This window comes from Typopeltis vanoorti, chromosome 17 (assembly GCF_054136105.1).
Source record: "Typopeltis vanoorti isolate ZY-2024b chromosome 17, IOZ_Tvanoo_1.0, whole genome shotgun sequence".
Lineage (NCBI taxonomy): Eukaryota > Metazoa > Arthropoda > Arachnida > Uropygi > Thelyphonidae > Typopeltis > Typopeltis vanoorti.
Window position 1 is genome coordinate 81,931,975 of NC_143565.1, and position 26,748 is coordinate 81,958,722.

The window sequence follows — 26,748 nt, forward strand, 5'->3', positions numbered from 1 at the left end:
TAAACTTATGGATGAGAAGAGTACAGCAGACAATTACTACAATCTTATGTTGCTAACCCTAAGAGGTATTACTGTCTAACAATGATGAATATTTATCCACACTTCCTGATATGTATCTTCAAACAGTGTACAGAATATACAGTACTACATAATTTAAGTAATTATCAGTCAATTCTTATTAACAAATTTTGATATTGAGATGGTATGTATGCAATATCACCTTGCCGCCACCACTTTTCCCATCAGTGCCTCTTATTAATTTTCCTTAATTTTGTTGTATTCAAGGATGTTCCCGTGAATGATCACTATTTGTCCTAGTTATTTACAACAATAAGCTTAAAAAAACACATTGTTGCTCTGGGATTTTGGTTGGGACTTCTCAGCAGTTTGTAATAATATTATTTCTAGTGTTCATTGGAGTAGCATCCATCACAATTCACAACTTAACTAAACAGTAAACTAGCTGCATATAAGACAGTGTTCAAGCCAAATTTAACAATTTTATTTCTAATCCACTAAGAAATGGGTTAGAAATAAAACACTTGATCAAAGACTGGTATTTTATCTATTTTACAGAATTATATCCATTGCAAAAAGGTATTGTGAAGGTACCTGAGCTTAGTTTAAAGGGCTAGGCCATTTGAACTAAGAACATATCGACAAATAGCCCTGGCTCGGTGTATAAATGTTTTTTAACGATGTCACACATTGGAACTTCCTGTATCTGTGAGTTTTCTATAAATGGAAAAGGATAATGAACATTATATAGTTGTGTCACTACTGTGTTTAAAAAGGGAAGACAACTGTTACTTTCTTTTTTTTGTAGAGTTGAGTTTATTTTAATGTTGACTGTTAAGATGCATAAAAAGGTATCAAATATGTCTAGGCCATGAAGCCAAACAGCAAAAACATCAGCAACATAGTGCAGCCAAATTAGTGATTTAATTTTAAGTGTACTTTGAATGCTTGGCTTCAAAATGTCCCACAAAGAAATTGGCTAATGGACAGTGAAGTAATGTTCGCTAATATACCTTCGGCAGAGACCATAGACATCAATAAGCAATACAATAAACTCTTGATTTAATAGACCCGATTCAATGGACTTCGGATTCAACGGACATAATTTGACAAATAAATACAGATAATGAAATAATTAATAAAAAAAATAATGATGGTTAATCGGAAACCATCTTTAATTCTGCAGCTGCTTGGAAGGAAATAAAGACTACAACACTGACTAATGGCTGGATTAGGTTACTGAACGGGAGTGAACCAGAATACGATTTTGAAACCTCTGATTTCCATGAAACTTTGATGTGAGCTGGTGATAATGTCAGTGAGAATAACATTGATTAATGGTCAGACATCGACGAGGGCGACCCAGGCTACCAAATTCTCAGCCAGGAAGAGATTGCTGAAGATATTCTATGAGGCGATCAGGGGGCTGACAATGAGGAAGAAGTGGTTCAGGCTGGTCCGAAACTATCGGTATTTAGAGAACACATGGACGACATCATGTCCTTCAACAGCACCACATTTCTCCCCCATCGGCGAATTTTCGAATTAATTTTTTGTCCCCACAGAATCCTTCTTCCCATTTCTTGATTAGTCTTCCTACCAAATTTGGTTACATTCTGTTAGATTGAACTACACAAGACTCTGAATAAGGAGAAGTTTAATTATGGCCATCCTATACTACTACGCCCATATCCCTGGCTTCATCAATTTTCTGGAGTACAGTTCCCTCATTGTGGCACACAGCTTGTAATCTTTGTATTCCAAAATGCATAACTTTACACTTTTCCAGAAATTCACATCCATTATGTGTTTGCCCATATTGTCACAGTCTCTTTAAATCATCTACAAGCTCTGCATAACACTTTGATTAACTATTATTCTACTTAACTTTGCATCATCATTAAACAATTAAATATCTCCATTCAAATTATTTCCTATATTATTTATGTACAAATTAAACAGCAGTAGTGTGAGCATAGAGCCCTATGGCACACCACTATCATCTGCCTTCTGTTCTTCCATATACTACTTTTTGATATCTGTCCAGCAGTCACCCTTTTATCACTAGTTTCATATCCATCTTCATTTGCATTTTGTGTAACTGAGCTCCTGTGGTATCCTGGCAAATGCCTTTGCAAAATCCAGTAGTATCATCATGGAGCCATTCCCTTTATTCAATTCAGCTGAATGCTATTATAAAAAGTTAGTAAATTACTAAGGCATAATAAACCCTTCTTCACAAAGCCATGTTGCCCCTCATAGAGTATCATATTTTTATCCACCCATCCCTGAATTCTCTTTATGACCAACTTTTTCAGTACTTTTACTACCACAGACTTAGATCCTTTTTTGTGCAAAAGAATTATTTTGCCTTCCTTCCACTCTCTTGGAACTTTGCCAGAGCTGAGACTTAAACAGCCTAGTCAAAGGCATCGGCAGTTCCCCTGCACATTTTTTTTAAAAAATTAAATGAGAGCCAATATCCTATCCAATCCCATAGCTGTATTTGCATTCAGATTCTGAAATATTCAAAGTACCTCCAATTCATCAGTTCTCACATCAATCCATCACCTCTGTCATAACAATATCTTCACTTGGATGATATACCCTTGCAAAGTGGTCAGGCAGTGGCTCAACAATTTCATCTGCTTCTGTAACCCTCTACTATCTGCACTCATTAAAGTTATCCTTCCATAGTCATTCTTTCTTCTACTTGCCACATAACAAAACTCTTTAAAATTTCCTTTTGTCTGCTAAGCTAATTTATTCTCATAATCTGATTTTGCTTTCCTTACCATGCCATTTGATTTTCTCCTTATATATCTTCCACAACAATATTTTTTTGCAACCATGATTAATGATACCACTTATCCATTAAATCCTACCCAATTTACTCTCCTGACCTTGGGTATACAGTGTGATCTTGCTTCCTCCAGATACCCCTTGACTATCCCCGTGCACTGTGAACATCCTTCACTTGCAGATCTTTATGCCATGTCAAGCTGCCCCTTAAGTGTATCATAATCACCTGCCTTGTAGTCCCACATAATACCTCTCCTTAGCAAATTTCCACATTTTGCTAGCTCCCAAGTCAAGACCACATGATTACCATCCCCCCAATTGGAAGCAATGTAGCCACCTTAGTTATGACAGGTCTTCTTATCCTACAACAAGATCTAACACTCTTGTGCTCTCAAGTCCCCTCCATCACATTCATAAGTAATTATCTCTAAGTAAAAATTCTAGTGTATAAATTCCATTTTTTTCCTCCCTCCAATCTATATCCCCATAATAATTACTTGCCTTGCACCCACTATACTAATCTGCTGATGCACATCTTCCACATCATCCCTGGCACCCTTCCCCTGGCCTATAGCAGCAACTAAGAGGAAGTAAGAGGAAGAATGACTTCGGAAGGATAACCTTAGTGGGTGCTGATGGTATTGAGGTGACAAAATCAGATGTAATAGTCGAGTTACTGAGTGATCACTTCTCAAAAGTCTATCACCCAAGTGAGGATATCTCTATACCTATAGCAATACCTAATGTGAGAATTGAAGCTAAAGAATCAGAGGTATTAAATATATTGCGAAACTTAAATGCAAACACTGCGGTAGGCTTAGATGGAATATCAGCTCGGGTGTTGCGTGAATGTGCAAATGAATTGTCAACCCCTCTTACCTGGATATTTAATTTAAGTTTGAACTCTGGTATGGTCCCTAGGGAGTGGAAGTTAGGCAAAGTGGTTCCTTTGCATAAGGGTGGCTCTAAAACTGCAGTATTGAATTACAGACCAATCACCATCTCAGGAGTAGTGGTAAAAGTATTGGAAAAGTTGGTTAAAGACAAAATTCAAGAATGGGTGGATCAGGATATGATACTCTATAGAGGCCAACATGGTTTTGTTAAAGGTAGATCCTGCCTTAGCAATCTATTAACTATCCATAATAGAATAACATCAGAGTTGGACAAAGGAACTGGCTACACAGTGGTACTTCTGGATTTTGCTAAGGCTTTTGACAGGATACCCCATAGAACACTGTTACGCAAATTGGAGCAGATGGGAATGGATATTAAATTGGTGATATGGATAGGAGAATGGCTCAGGGAGAGATACCATAAGGTGGTGTATGGAGGAGCCGAGTCCAGAATGAGGCAGGTGACCACTGGTGTGCCTCAGGGCTCTGTGCTTGGGCCAATGTTGTTTAATTTGTATATAAATGATATAGGAAACGGCTTAAAGGGAGATATTCAGTTGTTTGCTGATGATGCAAAGTTGTGTAGTGCAATAAAAAATCAAGCTGATGTTGAAAGTTTGCAGGAGGATTTAAATAAGCTGATAAAATGGGCAAAAGAAAATGGATGTCAGTTCAATGTGGAAAAGTGTAAAGTCTTGCATTTTGGGATTAAAAGATTACCAGCTGTGTACTACATAGATGGAAAGGTACTCCAAGAGATTGATGAGGCTAGGGACTTAGGGGTATTGGTAGATAAGGAGATGAAGTTCAGAGGACACATTGCTAAGGTGTCCAAGATTGCACATAGGATTACTTGGTTGTTGAGGAACACACTGACATCCAGAGATAAAGAGGTTATTATTCCCCTTTATAAAGCATTGATACTTCCACATTTGGATTACTGTGCTCAGGTCTGGTCACCTGGATTCCTTGGAGATGAGGAGGCTGTGGAGAGGGTTCAGAGAAGAGTGACCAAGTTGGTGAGTGATATAAAAAATGTTCCCTACGTTGATAGATTGAGAGCTTGTGGATTGCAGAGATTGGTTGATAGGCGAAGAAGAGGGGATATGATAGAAACATTCAAATTACTAAAAGGTTTTTATAGGATTGATGCAGGGGAAATGTTTCAGCTGTGTGATAGTGATGGAAGAACAAGAGGTCATCTCTGGAAATTAAAGAAGAGTGTGGTTAACAAAGGTGTCAGAACAAGGTTTTTTGCCTGGAGGGTGGTGAATGAGTGGAATTCATTGCCTGACTTTGTTGTGAGCTCTTCATCTGTAAACGAATTCAAGAAGAGATATGACAGATATTGTTTTGCTAGTTTGGGTCTCCCGCGATGAGTCTACTGACTCCATGGAGATACCCGTAATAATAATAATAATAATAATAATAATAACTAATTTTATATTTTGTCCAATTGGCCTCAATCTCACACAAGATTAACTCAAAAGAACTGCCATCTACCCAACTGATTCCTACTCTTGTTGGCTGCAATTCATCTGCTATCACCATGAGTGGATGAGTGGAATTCATTGCCTGACTTTGTTGTGAGCTCTTCATCTGTAAATGAATTCAAGAAGAGATATGACAGATATTGTTTTGCTAGTTTGGGTCTCCCGCGATGAGTCTACTGACTCCATGGAGATACCCGTAATAATAATAATAATAATAACTAATTTTATATTTTGTCCAATTGGCCTCAATCTCACACAAGATTAACTCAAAAGAACTGCCATCTACCCAACTGATTCCTACTCTTGTTGGCTGCAATTCATCTGCTATCACCATCAGTACCCCACCCCATATCCTGTCTGCTCTATTCTCCCTGAAAATACTAAATCTGTCACATTCTATCCCTGTAACTACGTCATTTGCTGAGTCTCACTAATGCCTATAGCTTTTGACAAGGTTGCACTAACCAATACCAAAAAACTCTTCTCCCTCCCTCCCTCTTATTCCTGATGATTCTGGTATTAGTATATAGAAAACTGCAGCATCCCCCTTCCCACAACCACATTTACATCCTGAACTGACTACTCCATTGATATAGTTGCCTGAGAGACTAAGAGTCTATATTTTTTGTTTATTCACTTCATGCATGTCTTCACCTACACACTCATCTGCACCCGTCCTAATTTCTTTAGTTTTCCTGTCTTTATGCTTCCACACTCTCAGTGAATAAAGCTTTCTCTAGACACCTAACTTCGAATCCATTCAATTACAGTCTTTCAGCACTGTACAAATCTTTCCATCCATCAAACTCAGGCAATAAGTCCACAAACTCTACATCATTTCTTCTGCATAAGCTATGTATTGATACATTAGCTACCAACGCCCTCCTATTCAGTTCGCCTCTATCATGGTGGCAGCAGATTTACAAACTTCACTCTCGCTCTTCTTTTCACTTCTTCCAATAACTCTTTCACATCCTCCCTCATACCTCTCAGGTCATTGGTTCCAGCCAAACTAATTAATCTTTCACTTTATTCTGACAGCATTGCTAATATTATCAACTTTCACACAAGGGAAAAAAGATTTTGTAGTGCTTTTGTGAAGCACTCCCATTATCAAAGAATTGGATATTAGGAACGAACATGATAACTCTTTCATTGTTAGCATTCAGAAGTGGTGAGTAGAGTTAACTTCAGGTGGTATGGTAACTTAAATAGAGTGGGAAAGGTTAAAAAATTAAGTGTCTTTTGCCAGGATTTCAAGGAAAAGACTAAGAGGAAGATCAAGATCTAGGTGGATTACTACTAATAATTATGCACGTACTACTGCTACTAGTAATAATAATAATAGGTGTTTTTTAATTAGGAATGTAAGGATTCCATCCAACTAATGTATCCATGTTGATATAGTGTTGCCAGTGAGCAAACCATCCAATCCAGATTGATCATTATTAATGTATTGCACAGCATTTTATGAAATGCTGATATTCCTTTGTGAATGGAAAAAAGATAAAGATTGACAAACATGTCCCGATGATAATCCTTGGTGAATTTCATGAACACAATGTTTTGGGAACACTCACAAGGTACTACAAAACAAAAGGGTGCTGTTTCTGGCAATAAATTATTTTCCATATTAGTTTCCTATAGTTTTTGATTAATTGCCATTCATTAAATGGTCATTTGATGAATTGTTTATTCAGCAAATTGCTTTTTTGATGAATTGCCATTTGGTAACCTTTCAATGGCTTTCAATCAACTGTTTGATGAATTTTCATAGAACAAAAAATCTGATTATAAAAAAATAAAAATAAAAGTAAAAACTTACATATCCGTATCAGCATGTTTCAACCTAATTGTACCATCTCTTTCCCAATAATCAGAGCTGCAGACAACAGTCCAATGATCACCTATGAGAGATGGAAAAAATATATAATTAACAAGTTTCATGAAATTATTAAATGTACTTACAATATAAAGAGGATAGCATGCTTTTGATATCAATATGGCTATCCGAATAGTTATAAATTTGTTTCCTGAAAGTTTCTGAAGATATTCTTGCTGCCTTCATCAATATCATAACTACTGAAAACTAAATAAACATGCATCAGCACTAAACAAGTTTATACAACCAGTTCATTTAGACGACCTCTTTTGCAAGGGGATGTCAAAAGTAAGGGAATATGGTGCATGGAACATACTGCATGAATGCAGTAAACTAAACAGGGCATCTGACAAAACTGTAACAACCTCCCATGGTGCCTTTTATATAGGTAGGTATTCATCTGGATAATAAAGAAATTGAGACTGGAATAATTTGAGACTAGATGACTACACTGTATTCTATATTGGCTTAATTCACAGGCATCCACATGTGATGTTACAACAAAATATGTTGCTAACTCAAACCTTGCATAGGTAAACAAGGTCACTATTTACATCAATGAATGGTAACAAGTTGGAACAACCTCAAATTCAAAAGAAATGAATATAGGCATAAATATGAAAAACATCAACGTAAAATAGGTGGAGCTAACAGAGAAATTACAGAAATACCATTTCAATATAGCTTCATCTCAAGTAAGTTAATGAGATGAAAATTGAAACAGATAGTATACTTCTGAGTTTATTTATTATAGCAATAATGATTAGAATGGCAGAAGCTGCCTGAAAACAAACTTCTTGAAATTACCAGTATAAAAGAAAAAACTGATTATAGTTGAGACAAACAGAAGAGTAAGAAATAAATCACAAAATCTAAAAAACGTTATGAGAAAATTTAGATGAAAAAAAAAAAGAAAAAAAAAGCAGGATTAATCATAACGATACATACCTGATGGATTTCTGTTGTGGTCACTGCTAATGCCTTATTCCAACAAAGATTTGCATATGGAAAGAATGCAAGAAAAGTTATATATTGATCACGTTATTTTTCAGAGTAATATCTTAAGAACGGTTCAGAATGCAAGAGTATTTAATGCAGTAGTATTCATAACGTTGACTGTGATTGCTAGTTTATCACAAAGATTTTCAGTTGATCCTCAATTCATATATTTCTCTTAAGAGAAATAAATATTCATATATTTCTCTTAAGATAGAAATGATCAAGAATGCACTCTGTTAAAAGGACAATTTCTGCAGTGATTTGCAGATTTAACTTGGAATGTGCAGTTTCTTGCTGCAAGAAGTAGTGATTACAAGCAACTGGAAGGTGATATTTGGTTATTAGATTTTGCTAATGTTACTGCCAAACTGAATAAATTAAATTTGGAACTGCAAGATCAGGTTAAAACAATTATTCACATGATAACTGACAGAATTAAATACATCAATTTTTTTTTAAAATTTTATTTTGTGACACCTCCAAGGAGTCTGAAGACTCATCAAGGGAGGACACCTACTCTACAACTCTGAACCTCTACTACTATCATCATCTGCATCAATGCCATCTACTGCCCACCACCACTAGTATTTTTCATCTGTAAGTTGCATGCGTTCTGAAGGGCCGATTTGTCTGTATGTGGGATGAAAAACCTGAGTTTCCAGGAGAAAAAACCCTGCTACTTCCATATGAGATTGGCTGACTCACCTTCAATTGAAAAAATCCATATAAAGATTCCTCCCATCACGATGAGAATCGAACTAAGGCTTTTTCCAGTCGAAGGATACTGTCATTCTTCCAATTCCGCTAAGGAGGTGCTTACCAGTGGCAGCTCGTACATAATCACTGTGACACTACAGCACCCCCAAGGAAGAAATGAAAAAATTAAATTTTGTCTGTGTTTATAAATAATAACCATGTTTACAACATTATATAAATGTAATACAACATGTTAAAGGTTAGAGCTTATGTTTTGACATTGATTGAATAGTTAATAATTTGAATTGTTCGATTAACGCTTTAGATTACGAAACAAATGCACTGCGATCTAATGCCGATATTCGTTTGCACTTATCATTGCACGTTACGTCATTAGATACACTGCCGCTTGGACAGCGTATCATAAGCTTGCGGGCGTTATTTCTGTGAGATAAGAAACATTTATTATTGGCGCATGTTCGTGGTGAACTATTTTTTGTTAATCTTATTTTATTTCGTTAAAATAACATATAATTATTTATTTATTATAGATACAAGGCTGAATTATGACGAGTGTCACTGTTGAAAATATGAAAAGAATTGTATTTTTTCAATTATCGTTACACGAAACAAATGCACTGTGATCTAACGCCGGTATTTGTTTGCGCTTGTCATTGCTATTGATACGAAACTTTTATTATTGGTGTTTGTTCATGGTGAGGATGAAATATTTTTAATAAAGCAATTTTTTAATATGTAAATTTATTTATTAATAAATTCGTTACTGATTAAGAAAAAAAGTTTTTTTTTTTTTTTTGTATATGCAGCACCCCCACTTAAAATTTTCACCAGCAGCCACTGGTGCTTACTTAAATTAGGAATGACATCACACCGAATGGCAGGCAATGCCAAGTAGAGTAATGTGGGCAAATATCAGAGTGGAGAGCTGGATAATGAGACTTATTTGTTGTTCCACATGTATAATACTACAAAAGTCTTCTGGGTTTACTAAGAAAGAAGAGGAGGAATTTTTCAAGGCATTAGAGAAAGTAGATGACAACGAAAAAAAAAAAAAAAAGGGAAAAAAAAAGGGTGGTCCTTGTTGAAGATCTAAACAGCAGAGTAGGAAATGATTCCCAGACATACAGAAATGTTTAGGAAAATTTTGGAGAAAAGTGCAAGGCAAATAAGTATCTGCTGGATTTCTCTTCAGCACTTGGACTAGTAATTAATATCACCATGTTCATGTTCCAAGATAAAAATGTGCACAAATTCACAGAGAGCAGATGCAAGAAATTGGAAAAGTCTCATCGACTAAGATATGTTCAGGTTTTCCCAATGGTTCAGGACACAAGAGTATACAGTTTTAAAATTGGAGATGATCATTTAGTTCTGAGCAGGATAAAATTGAATATTATATGGAAAAGAAGAGTGTGTAAGGAAGTTTTAGAACACATCAAAGTTGAGCAGTAATCAGAAGTGAACTGTAGACTCAAAACATTATTCAAGAAAAAAATTAAAACATTTGAAAATAAGAACCAAACCTTGGAGATTCAGTGGTAAACCCCGAAGAAGATACTCATTGATTCAGCCAAAGAGCCACGCGATTAGTTTGTCTACAAGGATAGAAAAATTAGAACTCCATGGTAGACTCAGGACGTTAAAGAGGTAGTCAAGGAAAAGAAGAAGAAAGCATACAGAAAGTTCTTAGCAAGTAAGTCAGCTTGTGCTCTTAGAGAGAATACAGAGAAAAATGTAAGAAAGCAAAACGCTGTGTAAAACTAGCTAAACAAAAATCATGGGAAGATTTTGGTAAGAACATAGAAAATAAATACCAGGAAGGTGGCAAAATATTTTGGAAGCTATTGAAAAAGCTTAGAAATGGAGGAAAGAATACTGTAAAAGAAATCAGAGATGATAAAGGCGACATGAAAACTTAAGACTAAATATATTTTAGATGTCTGGAGTAGTTACTCTGAAATATGGCTAAATAAAACAAGCAGTGTCAGCATGGTGGTAGAAAACTCCCAACAGGAATGCAATTAGAAATACATATCTATATATTTATTTCTATGGCTAGAAAAAGCCATCAAAAACATGAAATGTGGAGAGGCAGCTGTAGTAGACGAAATTCAACCAGAAATGCTCAAATATGGAGGTATAAAAGTTTTACAATGGCTGCATTGCATAATTCAGAAGGCCTGGTCAGAGGATCAAATTCCAGATGATTCGAGTAGAGCTATCCAAGTACTCATCTATGAAAAGGGAAATAAAATGGAATGTAAGAATTGCAGATGCATTTTCTACTGAGTGTTCCTAGTAAGATTTATGCAACTATACTTGAGAAAAGGGTAAAAACTGTGGAAGGGAAGCTTGGAGAAGAACAAGCTAGGTTCTGGCCAAAATCATGGGAATATAACAAGGATCTGTACTTAGATTTTGTAGATCAGGAAAAAGCATATAAGGTGCTCTTAGCACCTTATCATATGCCTAAGAAAAAAGCAGTTCAAAAAGCTGCAGTTATGTGGTGTAATAGTTATGGATCTGATAGCTAAGTTAGAAACAAAACACTTGATCAAAGACTTTGAGACTACAAATAATGAGGGTTCTGAAAAATGTTATGGAGTAAACAGATGGTATCAATGACAGTATCATATCAAAAATGAAGATATTAGGAAAGAACCTGACATTGGCATGCAGGAATATGTTAGCAGAGAAAATCCCAGGTGGTATGGTCACTTAAACAGAATAGGAGGAGAAGGCTAGGAAAATAAGTATCTTGCCAAAATGGCAAGAAAAATATCCAGAAGGCCAAAACATAAGATATAGGAGTTCTAAAAGAAACAGATTAATTTCAAAGAAAACTGTTGATAGGAAGTTTAGTAATGATGTAACTTTTTCATGTAATACTATTATAATGTAATACTGTGTAGCTCAGTGGATGTGGCGTTTACACACCACGGCGCTTGGCCGCACGAAGGAAGACTTGGTTTCGAGTCTAGTCAGCGACTAGAGGAAATTTTTCTAAGCCTTTTTTCGACGGGTTCCTGAGTTAGTCGATCTCTGGCACGGGCAAGCGGGTTTTCCCTCCTGGTAACTCGGGTTTTTCGTCCTGTAAACTCAAGAAAATCGACCGTAGAACCCATATTATTTCAGACATTAAATATATTGTGTTAGGGTTAGGGACCACGAGATGGAGGCATATTTGAGCCGTCTTTCTTCACTGCATACCGCTTAATTAGTGAAAGCCTTGGGCCATCTATCTCTGATTGGTACCAGTGGAGATTGAACTGCCCACTCAGTCTCCAAAAGTTAGATAGGGCTAAATGGCCTCGCCTACTCCCATATACGGGAATAAAAAGGCGTTAACTGATTTTTATTTTTTTACTATTATAATATCCTGTGCACTCAGAGTGCACAGGATATTATGATGATAATGATGAAGAAATTAGGAACCTTATTGGACATTTTGATAATCATTTCCAAGATTGTAAAAAACTTGAATAATTTTATTTATGAGTTTTTTAAATTTGATTCATTAAATCTCTCATAAGAATTTTCTTGACCTTGAGGCCGAAATAAGAACCTTACAAAATGATGTTTTTTTTTATGAAAACAAGGGCATCAAGAGATAATTTTTGAAAATATTTGCCAAGTGACAAGATTTAATTAGCAAAGGTGAAGAAAATTTGTGTGAAAGAGCTTTTTCAAAAATCAATATAATTAAGACAAAGTACACTTGGATGTGTGTTTACAAAATGCTCTGAGTAATTACACACCAAATTACAAAAAGATTGTGGGCTCATTGCAATGTTGAACAAACAATGCAAATTTCGACACTCTGGGAAGTTCAAAATAATAGTTTTTATTATTTTTTTTATTATTATCAAAAATGTCATAAAAGTTAAAGACATTAAGAAATTATATATAAATGATACTGGAATAGGTATGAATGGTTGTTTTTGTAGATGATGCAAAGTTGGAAAGAACTAACAGGAGTAGAGCAGATGCTGTGGCTTTGCCAGAGGAGTTGATACACTGGTTGAATAGGTAAAATGAATAGGAATGTCAATTCAATGTTGTAAAGTGTAAGGTTTTGAAATTTGGTGGTGCACAATGTTCAGATTCCTTTAGGCCTATTGCTCTCACAATATCATGTTCTCTAATTTCTTAAAAAATGTTTTATTATTTAAAACTTATTCCCAATATTTGAGGCTTTCCCTTTTCATTCACTATTTTGATTCTTATAATTAGGACACTTACTCATGTTTCGGATGCTGTATTAATTATTCATGAAGTACAACACAATACACACTTGTATAGTAATGCGTGTGATTAGATTGGGTTACTGGGCAAGTTTATATATTCCTCCACAAGCAACCACATTTGGCCAGCCAGCATTTTTCATGTTCACCTGGTCTTATTCAGTAGTAGAAAGCATAGTCATCTCATGAAAAATTGCATATGACAAAACACAATTTCATATTTTGCTGATTTTATTCCCCTATGTCTCAATCACGTATAAAGAAATTTGCACACATTTTATAGGAGAAATGACAGTATTCAGTATTCACCATAAAAGTATTGTGACATTATGACTGTGAAAAAGCATCACAGTCTGAGTAATAAAACACTATGGAATATGTTGAAAGATGGAAATATACCCACACAACTTAAGAACACAATTTTAATCAAAGAAATGTAGAAATTAGAAAAAAAACTGAAAGTCAGAATGATGAAATACACATGTATCAACAAACTAGAAGGAGGATGTGTAGAAATCAAATCTAGCATTTAATTATAACCCAGAGTTATAATTAAATGCTAATGAGGTTTTTATGAACCTAAAATCTCCTTTTGGAGAAGAAATCAGTTTATTACATACAGACTACAACATTTTCACTGCATGATGCTTATTTTCATACGATAGTTGCATAAAAACTTAAAATTGCAAACTGCTTCTGGTTAAATGCATGTTTATTTTCATTATAATGCTTTTTGAAATCATACCTATGCTAAGTCCAATTTCATATTACTAACGCATTTTGTAATGTGTAATTAAATAGCTTTAAAAAAAAAAATCCTTAGAAAATTTTCACTTTGCTAGTCCTTGAAGATTTTTCCACAAAAATACTGTACATGCAACATAACATAGTACAATGTATGAACCCCTGTTCCCATATTTACAAATTAATGTTGCAAGAGTAGCATGTCAGCATGCCCACACAATTTTCATTGTGGTAGGAGAAAATTCTTTGCAGGGGAAAGAAATAATATTGTAATAATACACATACAGTATGTGAAAATGAATCCAAAAGCAATATTTTACAAAATGTAGTTTATTTCTTTTTTTTTTTCCCTTATTAGATAGTACAGGCTCTGCAGATGGAATATTAATTTTTTACAAAACTGTGACAGGATGATTAGGAAGTAATAACACCGAATTTGAAAATGTTTATTTATTTTTGCAACCTTTAACAATTTTTTTGCACACTTAAGACACTCATCCAGATGCATATTTTTTTTAATTATAAAAAAAGTTAAAATCTACAGAAAGAAATTATATTTTCTAAAATATTTCATGTTTTGCATTCATTTTTCATATGTGTATCATTACAATATTATTTTCAATTTTCTCATGAAGAATTTTTGCAGCAATAAATTTTCCGTGAACCCAACTGCAGTTGTGTGCAGCCTGCATTTGCATTTTCTTAAATCAGGAACAATGAATACAAACACCAACATTTAAACACATTTAATATTCAGTCAGTGAAGTGTCAAAAACTGAAAGAGAACAAACTGCTGTTATCAAGGGCTTGGCCAGTTAGCTGTTGCAAAATGAAACAATATATGGAATATTACAACTGCAAGTGTCAGACATGTTTACTTATACTGTAGTTACTCTAAAGCATTTAGTTGGTCTCTTAAAGAAATGAAATGTGTTCTATTTATTTAAGCTTTAAATTTATTAATATATCATTACATAGACAAATGACATGTACATGCATATGAATGATATTCATACTGCCAATGCACATTTCTGGTGTCATGGCAACACTCAGCCCATGATAATGGCATATTTTAGTTTGAAAAGGTAGCTATACAATTAAGCATTAAAGTCTGTATTTTATTAGAGAATACTCTCAAAATAACAGAAAAAGGAATTAAGAGTAGACCTAGCTTAACAGTAGATTTGGGTTATGAATATTGTACAAATGACACATACAGCAAACAACACTATAACTGCTAAAAAGCACTATGACAAAAGTTCTATAGGTGCAATGCTATTCTAAAGGAAATTAGCTACAGAAAATGATCCACTACAACAAACTACCCTGGCAATCTCTATGGGAATCTCTTTCAGTTGATTCTCACTGTATACTACAGTGAGAATCAACTGAAATTTTTCTCCCTCTCTCTCTCTCTCTCTCTCTCTCTCCGTCTCCATGAATCAAGTGAATGGTCTAACAGTTGGTATGATTCAGTGATAATATATAAAGCTAATATGTAAAAAAAGGTAGTATCTCATATTCCCTTTATTCCACTTTTAAAAGAATGCTTTTGAGAACGTATCAGTACCTGAAGGCAAAATATTGTTAAAATCTTTGCATTGTGCAAAGCTTTTGACAACATTTGCCAATTTTTAACAATATTTTTACCAATTGTGCTATCTTAAGCCATTAAACTTTCAAATAATATTCACAGACAGCTATTTCTACTACAGGATATTGAGGGGTCACTTGACATACCATTTCTTCCATCCATCCACACAACCTGACACTAAATTCTACGATACGAACAACTCTCAACAAATGGCATTTATAGTGAACTAGCACTACAATTAATTCGCAAAAGTTTTGTCCGAAGCTCCACAGCATCAGTGTTATGATAACAGAAATTCACTATAGCAAATCTTTTCCTATAACAAACTATTTCTTGAATCCCACAAGTTAATTGTAACAGGAGTTTATGTACAATGTTTCTTTCTATTTCAATAAAATCAATACAAATATATTGGGGGGGGAGGGAGATGAATAGGAATAGACAGAAAGCTGATTCTCTGATAATTCTCACATACTATGCAACTCTGCAATCTCCTTTCTTAAAAATGGGCACTATTATACTTCTAATGAGGTCTCTGGGAACTTTACCACTTTGACAGAAAATGTTCAGGATTTCAGTTAACCAAGTCACTACAATAAACTATTCTAGCAATTCTTATGGGTTTGCTACAGTGATAATCAACTGAAATTTCTCTCACTCACTCTCTCTCTCATTTCTATAATAATCCCATCATAGCCTGGTGATTTATGAAGTTTTAATTTACTTATGATCAATGTAAAATTAGATAGTGTAATGGGAAGTGGAACTAGTCTGTTCACTAGGAATAATCCTACCTATCTTATTAATAATTTCATGTAGTTCTCTGTGATTATCCTCTCCAGAGGCATTCTCTGCTTGAGCTGCCATGTTGTTAAACTAGGAGTTTTTATCAAATTTTAATTGTGCTTTTATTTGTTTATTAATTTACCTATTCTTAGTCTATTCTCATTGTTTGGATGCTACTCTATCATCTCCCTATGCTCTCCTCTTTCAGCAATTAATTCCATTAACTCACTGCTCAAATAATTCTGCTTTTGCTTCTCTCTAAACCCTAAAATTGAATTCATTTGACATTAGGAGCCTGGAAAAATTATTTATTGGGATGGGGCCTAATGCAGAGAGTCAGGGGAAACTAGATCATCAAGGGAGGAATGAAGAAAATGCATGTGAAAATTCATCTACGGTATGCAAACTTGATAAACGTATGGATGGCTTCAAACATGGTTATGTATCTGGCAAAGAAAAGGAGTGGAAATATACACTTTGCATTCAGACCTTTTGAGTATGTCAGGAGAAAAAGAGAATGTTCTACAACAAGGCCAAATAGAGAGCATATCTAATTATAAGAATAGGCTAGGTGGTAATTTGTTGTCTATACAAAAATGCCAGGAGCATCAGAAACAAAGGGATTGAATTTGTTGCTTTTTTGAATACAGCGTTGCCTAAGTTTGTTAGCCTTAGTAAAACCTGACTATCAGAATCAGATATACTAACTAGAATTGAGTTAATGGGTATACTATTTTTAGGAATGACAGAAGAGATAGGAGAGTGCTACTAATGATATCAAATGACTTAAGTCCAGTTAGGATAGAAACACAAGAACACAATGATGGTAACAATATCCCAGGTAGCAGTGAGTTTGAGGCTATCTGGTATGAAGTGGAGGCTAATAGAATGAAATGTGTGGCGAGATGTTGCTAGCGACCCAGCAGCTCGGTTGCAGGGGATGAAGAAATGCATCACTAATTGAGCCTTATGGATACTAAACAAGTGATCATTATGGGTAACTTTAATCATCCAAATATTGATTGGTTAGAAGAGAAATCTCATGATAAGAATGAAGAGGAATTTATTGAATTGTTGCAAGACAACTTTCTCAAGCAGCATCTGAAAGAAGGAACTTTAGGTCAAAGAGTGTTAAATTTGTTTATAGCATCAGAAAGGGTCTCTGTTAAGAATATGACTATTTTTATCACCAAACAGTGACAGTAATCATGCCACTTTCTGGGGATGTATCTAATTATATTGATGTTACCATTACATGCTGAACTACAAAACGGGAAGTTATGATCAACTTTGGAGAATACTATCTTTGGTCCCACGGTATCAGTTACTGAATTGGAAAAATGTCAGCAGTGCAAGAGAATCTTTAAAAAAGTGCATAAATGAGGCAGTATCTGAATGTATCTCTAGTGTTCAAAGAATAAATAAGTTGGGAGTGAAATGGATGTGCAATCTTATTAAGCAAGTGACCCACAAGAAGATGATGTGGAAATAATATTGTGAGAATAAGAGCAAGAGGAGTTATAAAATATATAAAGCAAAGGCCAGAAAAATAATGAGTATTCAGTAACTGATACCCTGTGTCAGAAGATACCCTGTGTCAGAAGCTAATGAGATTGCTCAATTATAAATGTTCACTTTGCTAAGATATATCAACCAGGTGAATGTAACATGGTGCACAGTGCTCTGTTATATTGGATGAAGAGTTAGAGGTGCATGAAAATGAGGGTGAAGATCTGTTGCATAACCTGGATAAGAATTCAATAGGGACAGATGGAATATCAGCTTGTTTGCTAAAGGAATATTCAACCAAATTGTCTAGGATGTTCACATATTTGTAAAACTTGAGCTTCAGCTCAGGAATGATACCACAGGAATGGAAGGAATATACGACAGTTTTATTATACAAGGGTGGTGAAAAACTGATGTGTCTAACTACTGACCTATCACTTTCTCTGGTGCAGTGGTAAAGATTGTAGAGAAGTTGGTAATAACTCACATACAAAAATGGGTGGAAAAACAAGCTATACAAGGAGCAGCATTGGTTTACTAAAGGAAAGCCATGTTTTAGAAATTTGCTCATATTTTACAACAATGTTATAGCTGAGTTGGGTAAAGGGAACGAATACACTATAATAATGCTGGATTTTGCTAAGGCATTTGATAGGGTACTGCACCAAAGGCTGTTGCATAAACAGGAGAATATGGGATTAGAATATAAACTTTTGACTTGGATCAGTGGATGGTTGGCAGACAGATATCAAAAAAGTGGTATATGGTGGATATGAATCTATCAGATTTTTTTGGGGAATCCAAAGCGTTGTTGTCTTGGCTTGCACATTCCCTAAGACACTTCGCAAGTATGGCAATAGGAAGTCTCCTAGGTGCGATTCCTGGACACCTTCGGGTGACTGACTGGCTTGCTACACTATTCCTCCCTTCCAGGGTTAGCAGCACTGGTAGGGTTAGGTTAGGTTTCCTTGTTTGCAATAACTCATCAGATGAAGGCTCTGACTCTTATAGGCCGGAGCCAGAAAAATCGCTGAGTGTGATTCCAGATGCCTGTTTCTTATTTGGAGGTAATCCTGCCACCCATCCCAGCAGGATCCTCAGGAAGAAAGTTAAAAGGTAGCTCTGTAAGGACCATCATCAACCCATTTCTTCAAGTTCTCACATCATGCTCGTCCTGCAGTGAAGGAGTTCCAAATCTTAGACACTTCGTGTGTCAGGTCTGCGATTGTGCATTCTCCACTGCAGTCAGCCTTGGCGTGCATCGCACCTCAAAACATCCAGCCGAAGCCAACACTGCAATAAAAACTGAGTGCATCAAAGCAAGTTGGACTGCCGAAGAAGAAAAGATCCTCTCCGCTCATGAGATCGAGTTGACGGCTCGATCTAATGAGGTGTTAAGGTGTTCCCATTAAGATCTTTGGATGCCATCAAATATTATAGAGGGAAAGCCAGTTTGCCTCTATAATAACAAAGCATTACTTCAAGAATTGGCAGCCCATCCGCCACAGGATGGGCTGCCAATTCTTGCAGCTCAAGGCAGCCCATCCAACAATCCATATCTCCTATCCCTGCCTCTCCATCTTTCAGCCACCATTCTGCTGTTGAAGAAGAAGAGGCTTTGATTCTCAGACTGACATCATCTCTAGACAATTCTTTTTTTCCAGAATATAACCATCAAATTCTTAAATCTCTCATCCAGACTCATCTTCTGAGAATGGATATCACAGATCAGTTAAACGATTACCTCCATGCTGAACATTGATGCCTCGTCAACATCAGCCTATGTCTCATTCTACAATGACTTTGTCAAATAGGAAGCAGAGGAAGAGGGCCTATGCAGCTATGCAGACTTCCATAAAAAGAATAGAGGGCAATGAGCCAAGACCATCCTTGACAGTGCTTCCCCTCCACCTCTAGCAGACTTACATGATGATTTTGTTAAATTCTGGAGTACAGTCTTTTCTTCTCCACCTCCACACTTCCTCAATGATGACCAACCGACGATATTGAGGTCCACTCCTGCCCTTCAAATATACCAGCCTGTCTATACAAGCTCCATCACCATCACTACCAGGTCCTCTGCGACTTCTATTCCGCCCAGTGCAGGGTGTTCACCAACATGATCCTCTATCTCCCCTTTTCTTTAACTGCATCATAGATGAGTTTTTTCACTCTCTTCCTAGCCATATAGGCTACTCTCTAGACAATCTTATTCTCATAGTCTCTACTAACCTCGCTTTTACCACAAGTTGGTGCTTGGTAGGACATACTCGGTACTGTCCCGAATGGACAGAGACATTCGTTCAGCAATGAGATCATGGATCCGACTGCCGCCTGACACCCCTAATGCATATTTTCATGTGAGGGTGAAGGACGGCGGGCTTGGGGTTCCATCACTTAGATGGCTGATCCCATGCCTGCAGCTGTCCAGAATCACGAAGTTAGAACTATCTTCTTCCCCTATCTACAGAGAGGCTTTCTACAGCCAATTAATACAAGAAGACTTAAGGCGGACTAAAGGCTGGTCCCATTATCAAGGTACCTTAATTGAGTCAGTACCTGCAGAACACAAGAGATGGACATCTCTGCTGCACTGTTCTGTAGATGGTACTCCTTTAAAAGAGTCATATCTGGTGCCTCCACAGCATAATTGGGTAAGGGATGGCACCAGACTCCTCCCCAGGTTTGAGTATATTGACCTTATCAGGACGAGGATCAATACCCTGCCCACACAGCTCGATGGGGTAGTGAAGTGTAGGGCTGGCTGCCACTACGGTGAGACACTGTCTCATATAGCCCAGTGTTGCTTCTGCACCCATGGGGTCCACATGCGGAGGCATGACGCGTGGTCTCCATTTTGAACAACCGCTTTAAGAACAAAGGCTGGAAGACCGTGGTGGAACCACATTATAGGACCTTCACAGGTTTGCGTAAGCCAGACTTGGTGATTAAAAGAGATGGTGATGTTTAGGTAGTTGATGCCCAGGTGGTGGGAACAGGCCCACTAGCCTATAGCCATAATAATAAGGTAAACTATTATAAGAATGACCAAGATCTAATTAGTAAGATATGGGAGGAGCATGGGGCAACTCTGAGGTTTACCAGTGCCACCATCTCTTCACATGACGTATGGAGCTCAGATAGCTATAAGGACTTAAAACAGCTTGGGCTTATGCAGAAGGATATAAAAGTTCTTTCCTTGAGGGCCCTACAGGACACTAGTGGCATGGCATGGCATTGCCACCAGAGAATGACTACAATGATAACTAGAACAGGCATAGGGTAAAACACTTGTAAAGGCTTAGGCCTATATCAAGTTTGGAAAAGATGTCTGGACATGATGTAAGGGTAGTACTGCCCATAACCAGTACAAAGATTAATAAAAAAAATTAAAAAAATGACCAGTGGTGTATCAAGGTTCAGTACGTGGGCCATTGTTGTTCAACCTATACATTAATGACATTAGGAAGGGTCTAAAAAGGAGATGTGCAATTGTTTGCCAATGATGCAAAGATAGGAAGCAATCAGGAATGCTACTGATATCCAGCACTTGCAAAATGATTTGAATAGGCTGGAAATTTGGGCAAACGAAAATGGCTTCCTGTTTAATATTAGTAATTGTAAAGTTATGCACTTTGGCATGATGAGATTTCCAGTGGCATATTATATTAGTGGAGTTATGATACAAGAAACACCAGTTGCTCAATGAGAATGTGCCACACCAGTCCTCGTCAGGTGGTCCTGTTGTATGCTTTTCTGAAGGCTTCAACTGTCTGAAGACCAATCACTCCAGGCACATCATCATCCAGCTCACTGACAGTCTACCCCATCTTCTTTTTTTTTTTTTTTTTTCAGGAACTTTAGCTTCTATAACTATTTTGAAAGTCCTCCTTCCATCCTTTCAATGTGCTCAAAGTATTTCAACTTTCTTCTGTCAATACCTTTAAGGAGTTTAAAGTTCTACCAATCCTTTCTAGCACCCATCCATTTGTCCACCTTTCAGTATATGATCCTCAACAACCTTCTGTAACACTACCTCTCAAATGCAGCAATCCTTTTCTTATCAGACTTCTTTAAGTTCAAAGTTTCACATCCATAAGACACCACTGGAAAAACAGCTACACACAGAATCTTCAACTTTGTTCCTGTGGAGATAGATCCAGCTTTCCAGATTTTAGAGAAGTCTCTGACTGCTGTTTTATCCATTCCTAATCTTGTTCTACAAGCAACAAGAATATATTTTCAGTTTTGATGTTATCTTTGTCATCTCTACCTTTTATGGTATTCTGTTCTCCATTTCTTAGTTCTTTCAATAGTCTCTTAAATATTTCGCCACTTTCCTGATTTACCTAGTTTTACACAGTGCTTTATTTTCTTACATTCTTCTCTGCAATTCTCTCAAAGTACAAGCCGATTTATTTGCCAGAAACTTTCAATATGCTTCTCCTTTTCCTTGACTGCCTATTTACCAACGTGTTCTAATTTTTCTATCTTTGCAGACAACCTCATCACATGCCATTAACTGAATCAATCAATATATTCTTTGGGGTTTGCCACTGAATCTCCAAGATTGTTTGAAAACTTTCTTACACACTATGGTGTCCATTTCCTATTTCAAATCCACTATAGACTTTTGTGTCTAACCAGCATGAAGGTATTGTTATTAACAATAATACAGGCAATGAGATTTCTCTTATATCTTGCATCTTCTTTCTATGTGAATTTGTGCACATTTTTTACACTGAACATGGTACTAGTAATAACTAGTCCATGTCCTGAACAAAAATCTCGCAAGCACTTACCATTATTATTAGATTTGCTCTTTTCTCCAAATTTTCCCAAAACACATATATGGTAGTCATTTCCTATTCTGCTGTTTAGATCTCCAAGAAGGACTAACTTTTCCTTTTTAGTTATGTCAGTTACATTCTCTAATGCCTTAAAAATATTTTCAACTTCTTCCTTAGACACACCCTTCTGTGGGACTACTACAGGCACAAATAAGTCTTGTCCAATTTCCCAATTCTGATATTTGCTCACATAATTGTACTTGATGTTGCCTATGATTCAATAAGATTATCATATTTAGTGTTGAATACTACAGCTACTCGTCTTCACTTTTCATTACTGTTTGAATTATAGCATCTTATATTTGTTGTTTAGAAATTCAAAAATTTCACCTATTTTTGTCATCTTTGTTTCGGTAACCTATTATGCAATCTAGTAATTGTCGATTATTTTGTTACATTTTCTCTACTGATGGTGCCCATCTTGAAATCTGCTGATGTTGAGTTGGAATTTGTTCTGGAGCTGACTTTCTGCTATACACTTGGGTTCACTGATGAAAATAGCAGGAGGATCATGTTGAAATGGTAATGCCCCAGCCAGCATGAAATTACATGAAGTGATTTTGGTTTAAGCTAACTAATAAGAATGCAATTTGGTCAGCTAAATCCAAAATTGACAGCCCATGTTCATTCAATATACAGGTAGATACCTACTAACAGGGTGCACAACAAGAAGTAGGGAGTGGACATTAGGTCAGAAGACCTGGTCTGTTCCTTAAAAGATTATGTGGCAGTCTCCTCCCAGTTATCCAGCTAGAATCCATAAACACCCCATTAATACAGTGATTAACTTTGTATCAAGTACAACATATTATAGCAACTATTATCACAGTATGATATGCTATGGTAACCAAGTTGATAATGCTTCTTCTCTGGAATACGTTGTAGGTTCAAATCATTCTCTCTCTCTCTCTCTGTGTGTGAGTGTGAGAGAGAGACCATTGTTCTGCTTATTGGGGGACCTGAAGGAACTTGAAAAAGTTACACGTTTGATCTTAAAAGAGTATGATTCATGAATGAGATTCACATAAAAAACACATGATATCCAGCCACACATCTGCAATTCATTTGTGTAAACTGACTAGCTGAAGAGAGAATAGCAGCTAGTACTAGTACTTTAATCAGTACTGAATACCAACTGGCAGAGAATGATTAGTTTTTACCAAGAAAAAAAGTACCCATTCCTTCCTTGAATATACACAACTTACACAAGTACAATATGAGAAAATATATCTGTACTGTAAGGAATAAACTAACAGATCAGTGTGAACTATGCCAGTTTCTAAATATGGAAAGCACATATAAACATCAGGCAAAGTAAAGAAATTACCACTAAACAAATTGGGCAAAATCACTGAAACATGTGTTGGGAGCCAAAATATGTGAAGAAATTAAAGATAGCAGCTAATTTTATCTTGGGATTAGCTTATGTTTAATCCCAGGATAAAACAGACTTCAAAAATACTGCAAGGATTACATATTAGTCGGTCATACATACAACAGATATACAAAAATAACAGATTTAAAAAATCATAGATACAATCCTAGGTATTGTTTGAATTATGGCATCTTGTATTTGCTGTTTAGAAAAATTTCACCTATTTTCGTCTTCTCTGTTTCAGTAACCTATTTATGTCAATCTAGTAATTATCAATTCTTTTGCTAGTTCCATTTTCTCAGTTGAGTAATCATTCATTTGAGTGAATGATTACTAAAATTGAGCATCTATTTATAAGAGCTTTGATAGGGAGTCAACTGGAACATATCAAATCACTTAATCATAGTCATTAGTTGGATGAGAAGAGCTAGCTATTCAATTAAGCATACATATGCAACATAAGTCATGAGAAAAATTAATAATCACCAAAAAATTTGCAAGCATTTAGATACCTGTGTCACCCTCTCCATTGGTTCCAAAAGAACTAACTTCCTGATTTCCAGAAAGTGGTGAAGAAAAATGATGACTGTGAAGATTTTTGTGTGTTATAAGATGCTCTAACCTGATCACTGATCCACATGCCACTGGTTCACTGAAAATAAAGTATAAAATGTAATTAAACAGAAAGCACAGCCATAATATTTTCACGCAAAAGGTTTATGGATTAAAACTAGAATCTAGAGAATAAAAAAAGTAATAGAAATATATTACAGGTAGTTCCTGCTTTACGAATTAATTGGTTCCTGGCGACTGTTCATAAATTGGGAATTCATAAAGCGGGAATTTATTTGCCTCAGAAATAATGCTATAAGCAAGAGTTATGTTTATAAGAAGGAACATATAAAATGAATACTAAATGATAAGAAAAGACTTTACTGGCCAAAGATGATTTACATATTTAAAAAATAACCTAAGAAAAATTTTTAATTAAAAGATTCTTTGAAAAAAAAATCAGCTAATTTCTATATCACCAGGTGAATCGGCAGCTGTTGAGGTAGTAGGAGATATATTAGGAAGATTCAGTGCATGTTTTTTTTTTTTTTTCCCAAAGAAGGCCTCGAGTGTCATCTTTGTTTGGCATTTGCTTCTTTTTGTTTAAAATAGCTTGATAGCAAGCATAAGCATTATTTATTTTGCAAGAAAATTTACTAAATCGTTCAAAGTCTGAATCTTGTGATTCAAAGATTGCTCGAGTTTTTTCAAGAAGTTTAAATGCTTCTTCTAGGCCTTTTAAAGTGAAAAACCAAGCTGGAGTTTCATGTTTGTTATCTTCTCTGTCTTTTTCTTCTTTGTTTATTTCTTGTTCCTCTAATTCAAGGAGATCATTGGGTGAGAGTTCCATAGTGTGAGAATGAAGCAGCTTATTAACATCACCTTCCGAAACTTCCATTTGCAACTGGTTAGCCATACCTAAGATCGCTTGAGTTTCAGAATTCACAATCTTTGTTGGGTCTTCAAAGTCTTCGAAATTATCATTAAATTGAGGACAAAGTTTATGCCATACTGCTTTCATAGTTTTTTCAGAAACTTTATGCCAGGCACTCTGCATTACCAGAATTGTGTCTAAAATGTTGAATCTCTTCCAAAACTTTTTGATAGAAAATTTCCATCTTTATCAGTTGCTTCTATTAACATATCAAAAGTCTCTTTGAGATAATGTGCTTTAAATGTCGCAATCACTCCCTGATCCATTGGTTGTAAAAGAGAAGTTGCATTTTTTGGTAAAAAGACTATTTTTACATTAGGGCAAATGTAAGCTACTGATGAGGGATGGCGAGGTGCACTGTTCATTATCAGAAGCACTTTAAATGGAATTTGTTTTTTCTCACAATAAAGTTTCACTTCAAGAACAAAGTGATGCATAAGCCACTCTTCGAATAGGGAACCCATGAGCCAAGCCTTCTTATTTGCCTTCCATATTACTGGGAGAGTATCTTTATTAATTCCTTTTAAGCTCTTCTTGGATTTTCTGATCAATGCACCAAATAAGGGTTTTAACTTGCAATCACCAGTAGCATTTCCTCCTAATAGTAGAGTGATGTGATATTTTGATGGTTTAAAACCTGGCATTGAGGATTCTTCTTTTGCAATGTCAGTTCTTGCAGGCAGGCATTTCCAAAAAAGGCCCGTCTCATCAACGTTAAAAATCTGCGATGGCGAGTAATTTCCTTCTTTAATTATTTCTTCTAATTTTTCTGGATAAGATTTTGCAGCCTCACTATCGGCGCTTGCAGCTTCACCTTGTATTTTAATGTTATGCCAACCAGTCCGCTTTTTATAGCAGTCAAGCCACCCACTACTTGCAGCAAAAGTCTCTTTGCAGTCATCCCTTTTTGGTCTTTCAGCATTTTAAAAATGGCTAATGCGTCAGTACAAATTGTTGTTGCATAGATAATAGGAATGTTTAATCATTGAGTTTGGTCACTTCCAAGCAGTTAACAGTTTTTCCTTATGAGGAATTATACTGCCTGTTTTTTTTTATTAGGCAACAATGTAGACTGCATAGATTGTGAATTTTTTACTTCTTTCAAATATTTCTCTTTATCCTTTAAAATGGTGTAAACTGTAGAAGCAGCAAGAGAAAATTTCTCAGAAAGAGCTTTAACAGTGATACCCGCTTGATGGCTGGTAATAATTTCGTATTTCTTCTCCAATGTAATTGCTTTTCTTTGTTTCTTTTGCTCATTTTCTAGTTTTACACTGTTGCTTCTTTTTGACATTTCTGGAAAAGTGAAAGGGTTATATTTAAAAAGAAAATAAGAAAAAAGCAGGTATAATT

At 35.8% G+C, this 26,748-nt stretch overlaps 1 protein-coding gene across 1 annotated transcript in view; it reads right to left on the minus strand.

Moving 5' to 3' along the window:
• The window catches only part of LOC150097561 (stromal cell-derived factor 2), a 112,843-nt gene that overhangs the window by 13,299 nt on the left and 72,796 nt on the right, over nucleotides 1-26,748 (minus strand). The window contains exons 4-5 of the mRNA XM_090407327.1: nucleotides 24,422-24,561; nucleotides 7,035-7,116 (exon numbers count right to left, since the gene is read on the minus strand). Of these exons, the coding sequence (XP_090263453.1) occupies nucleotides 7,035-7,116; nucleotides 24,422-24,561 (222 nt within the window). The remainder of the gene's footprint in view (nucleotides 1-7,034; nucleotides 7,117-24,421; nucleotides 24,562-26,748) is intronic.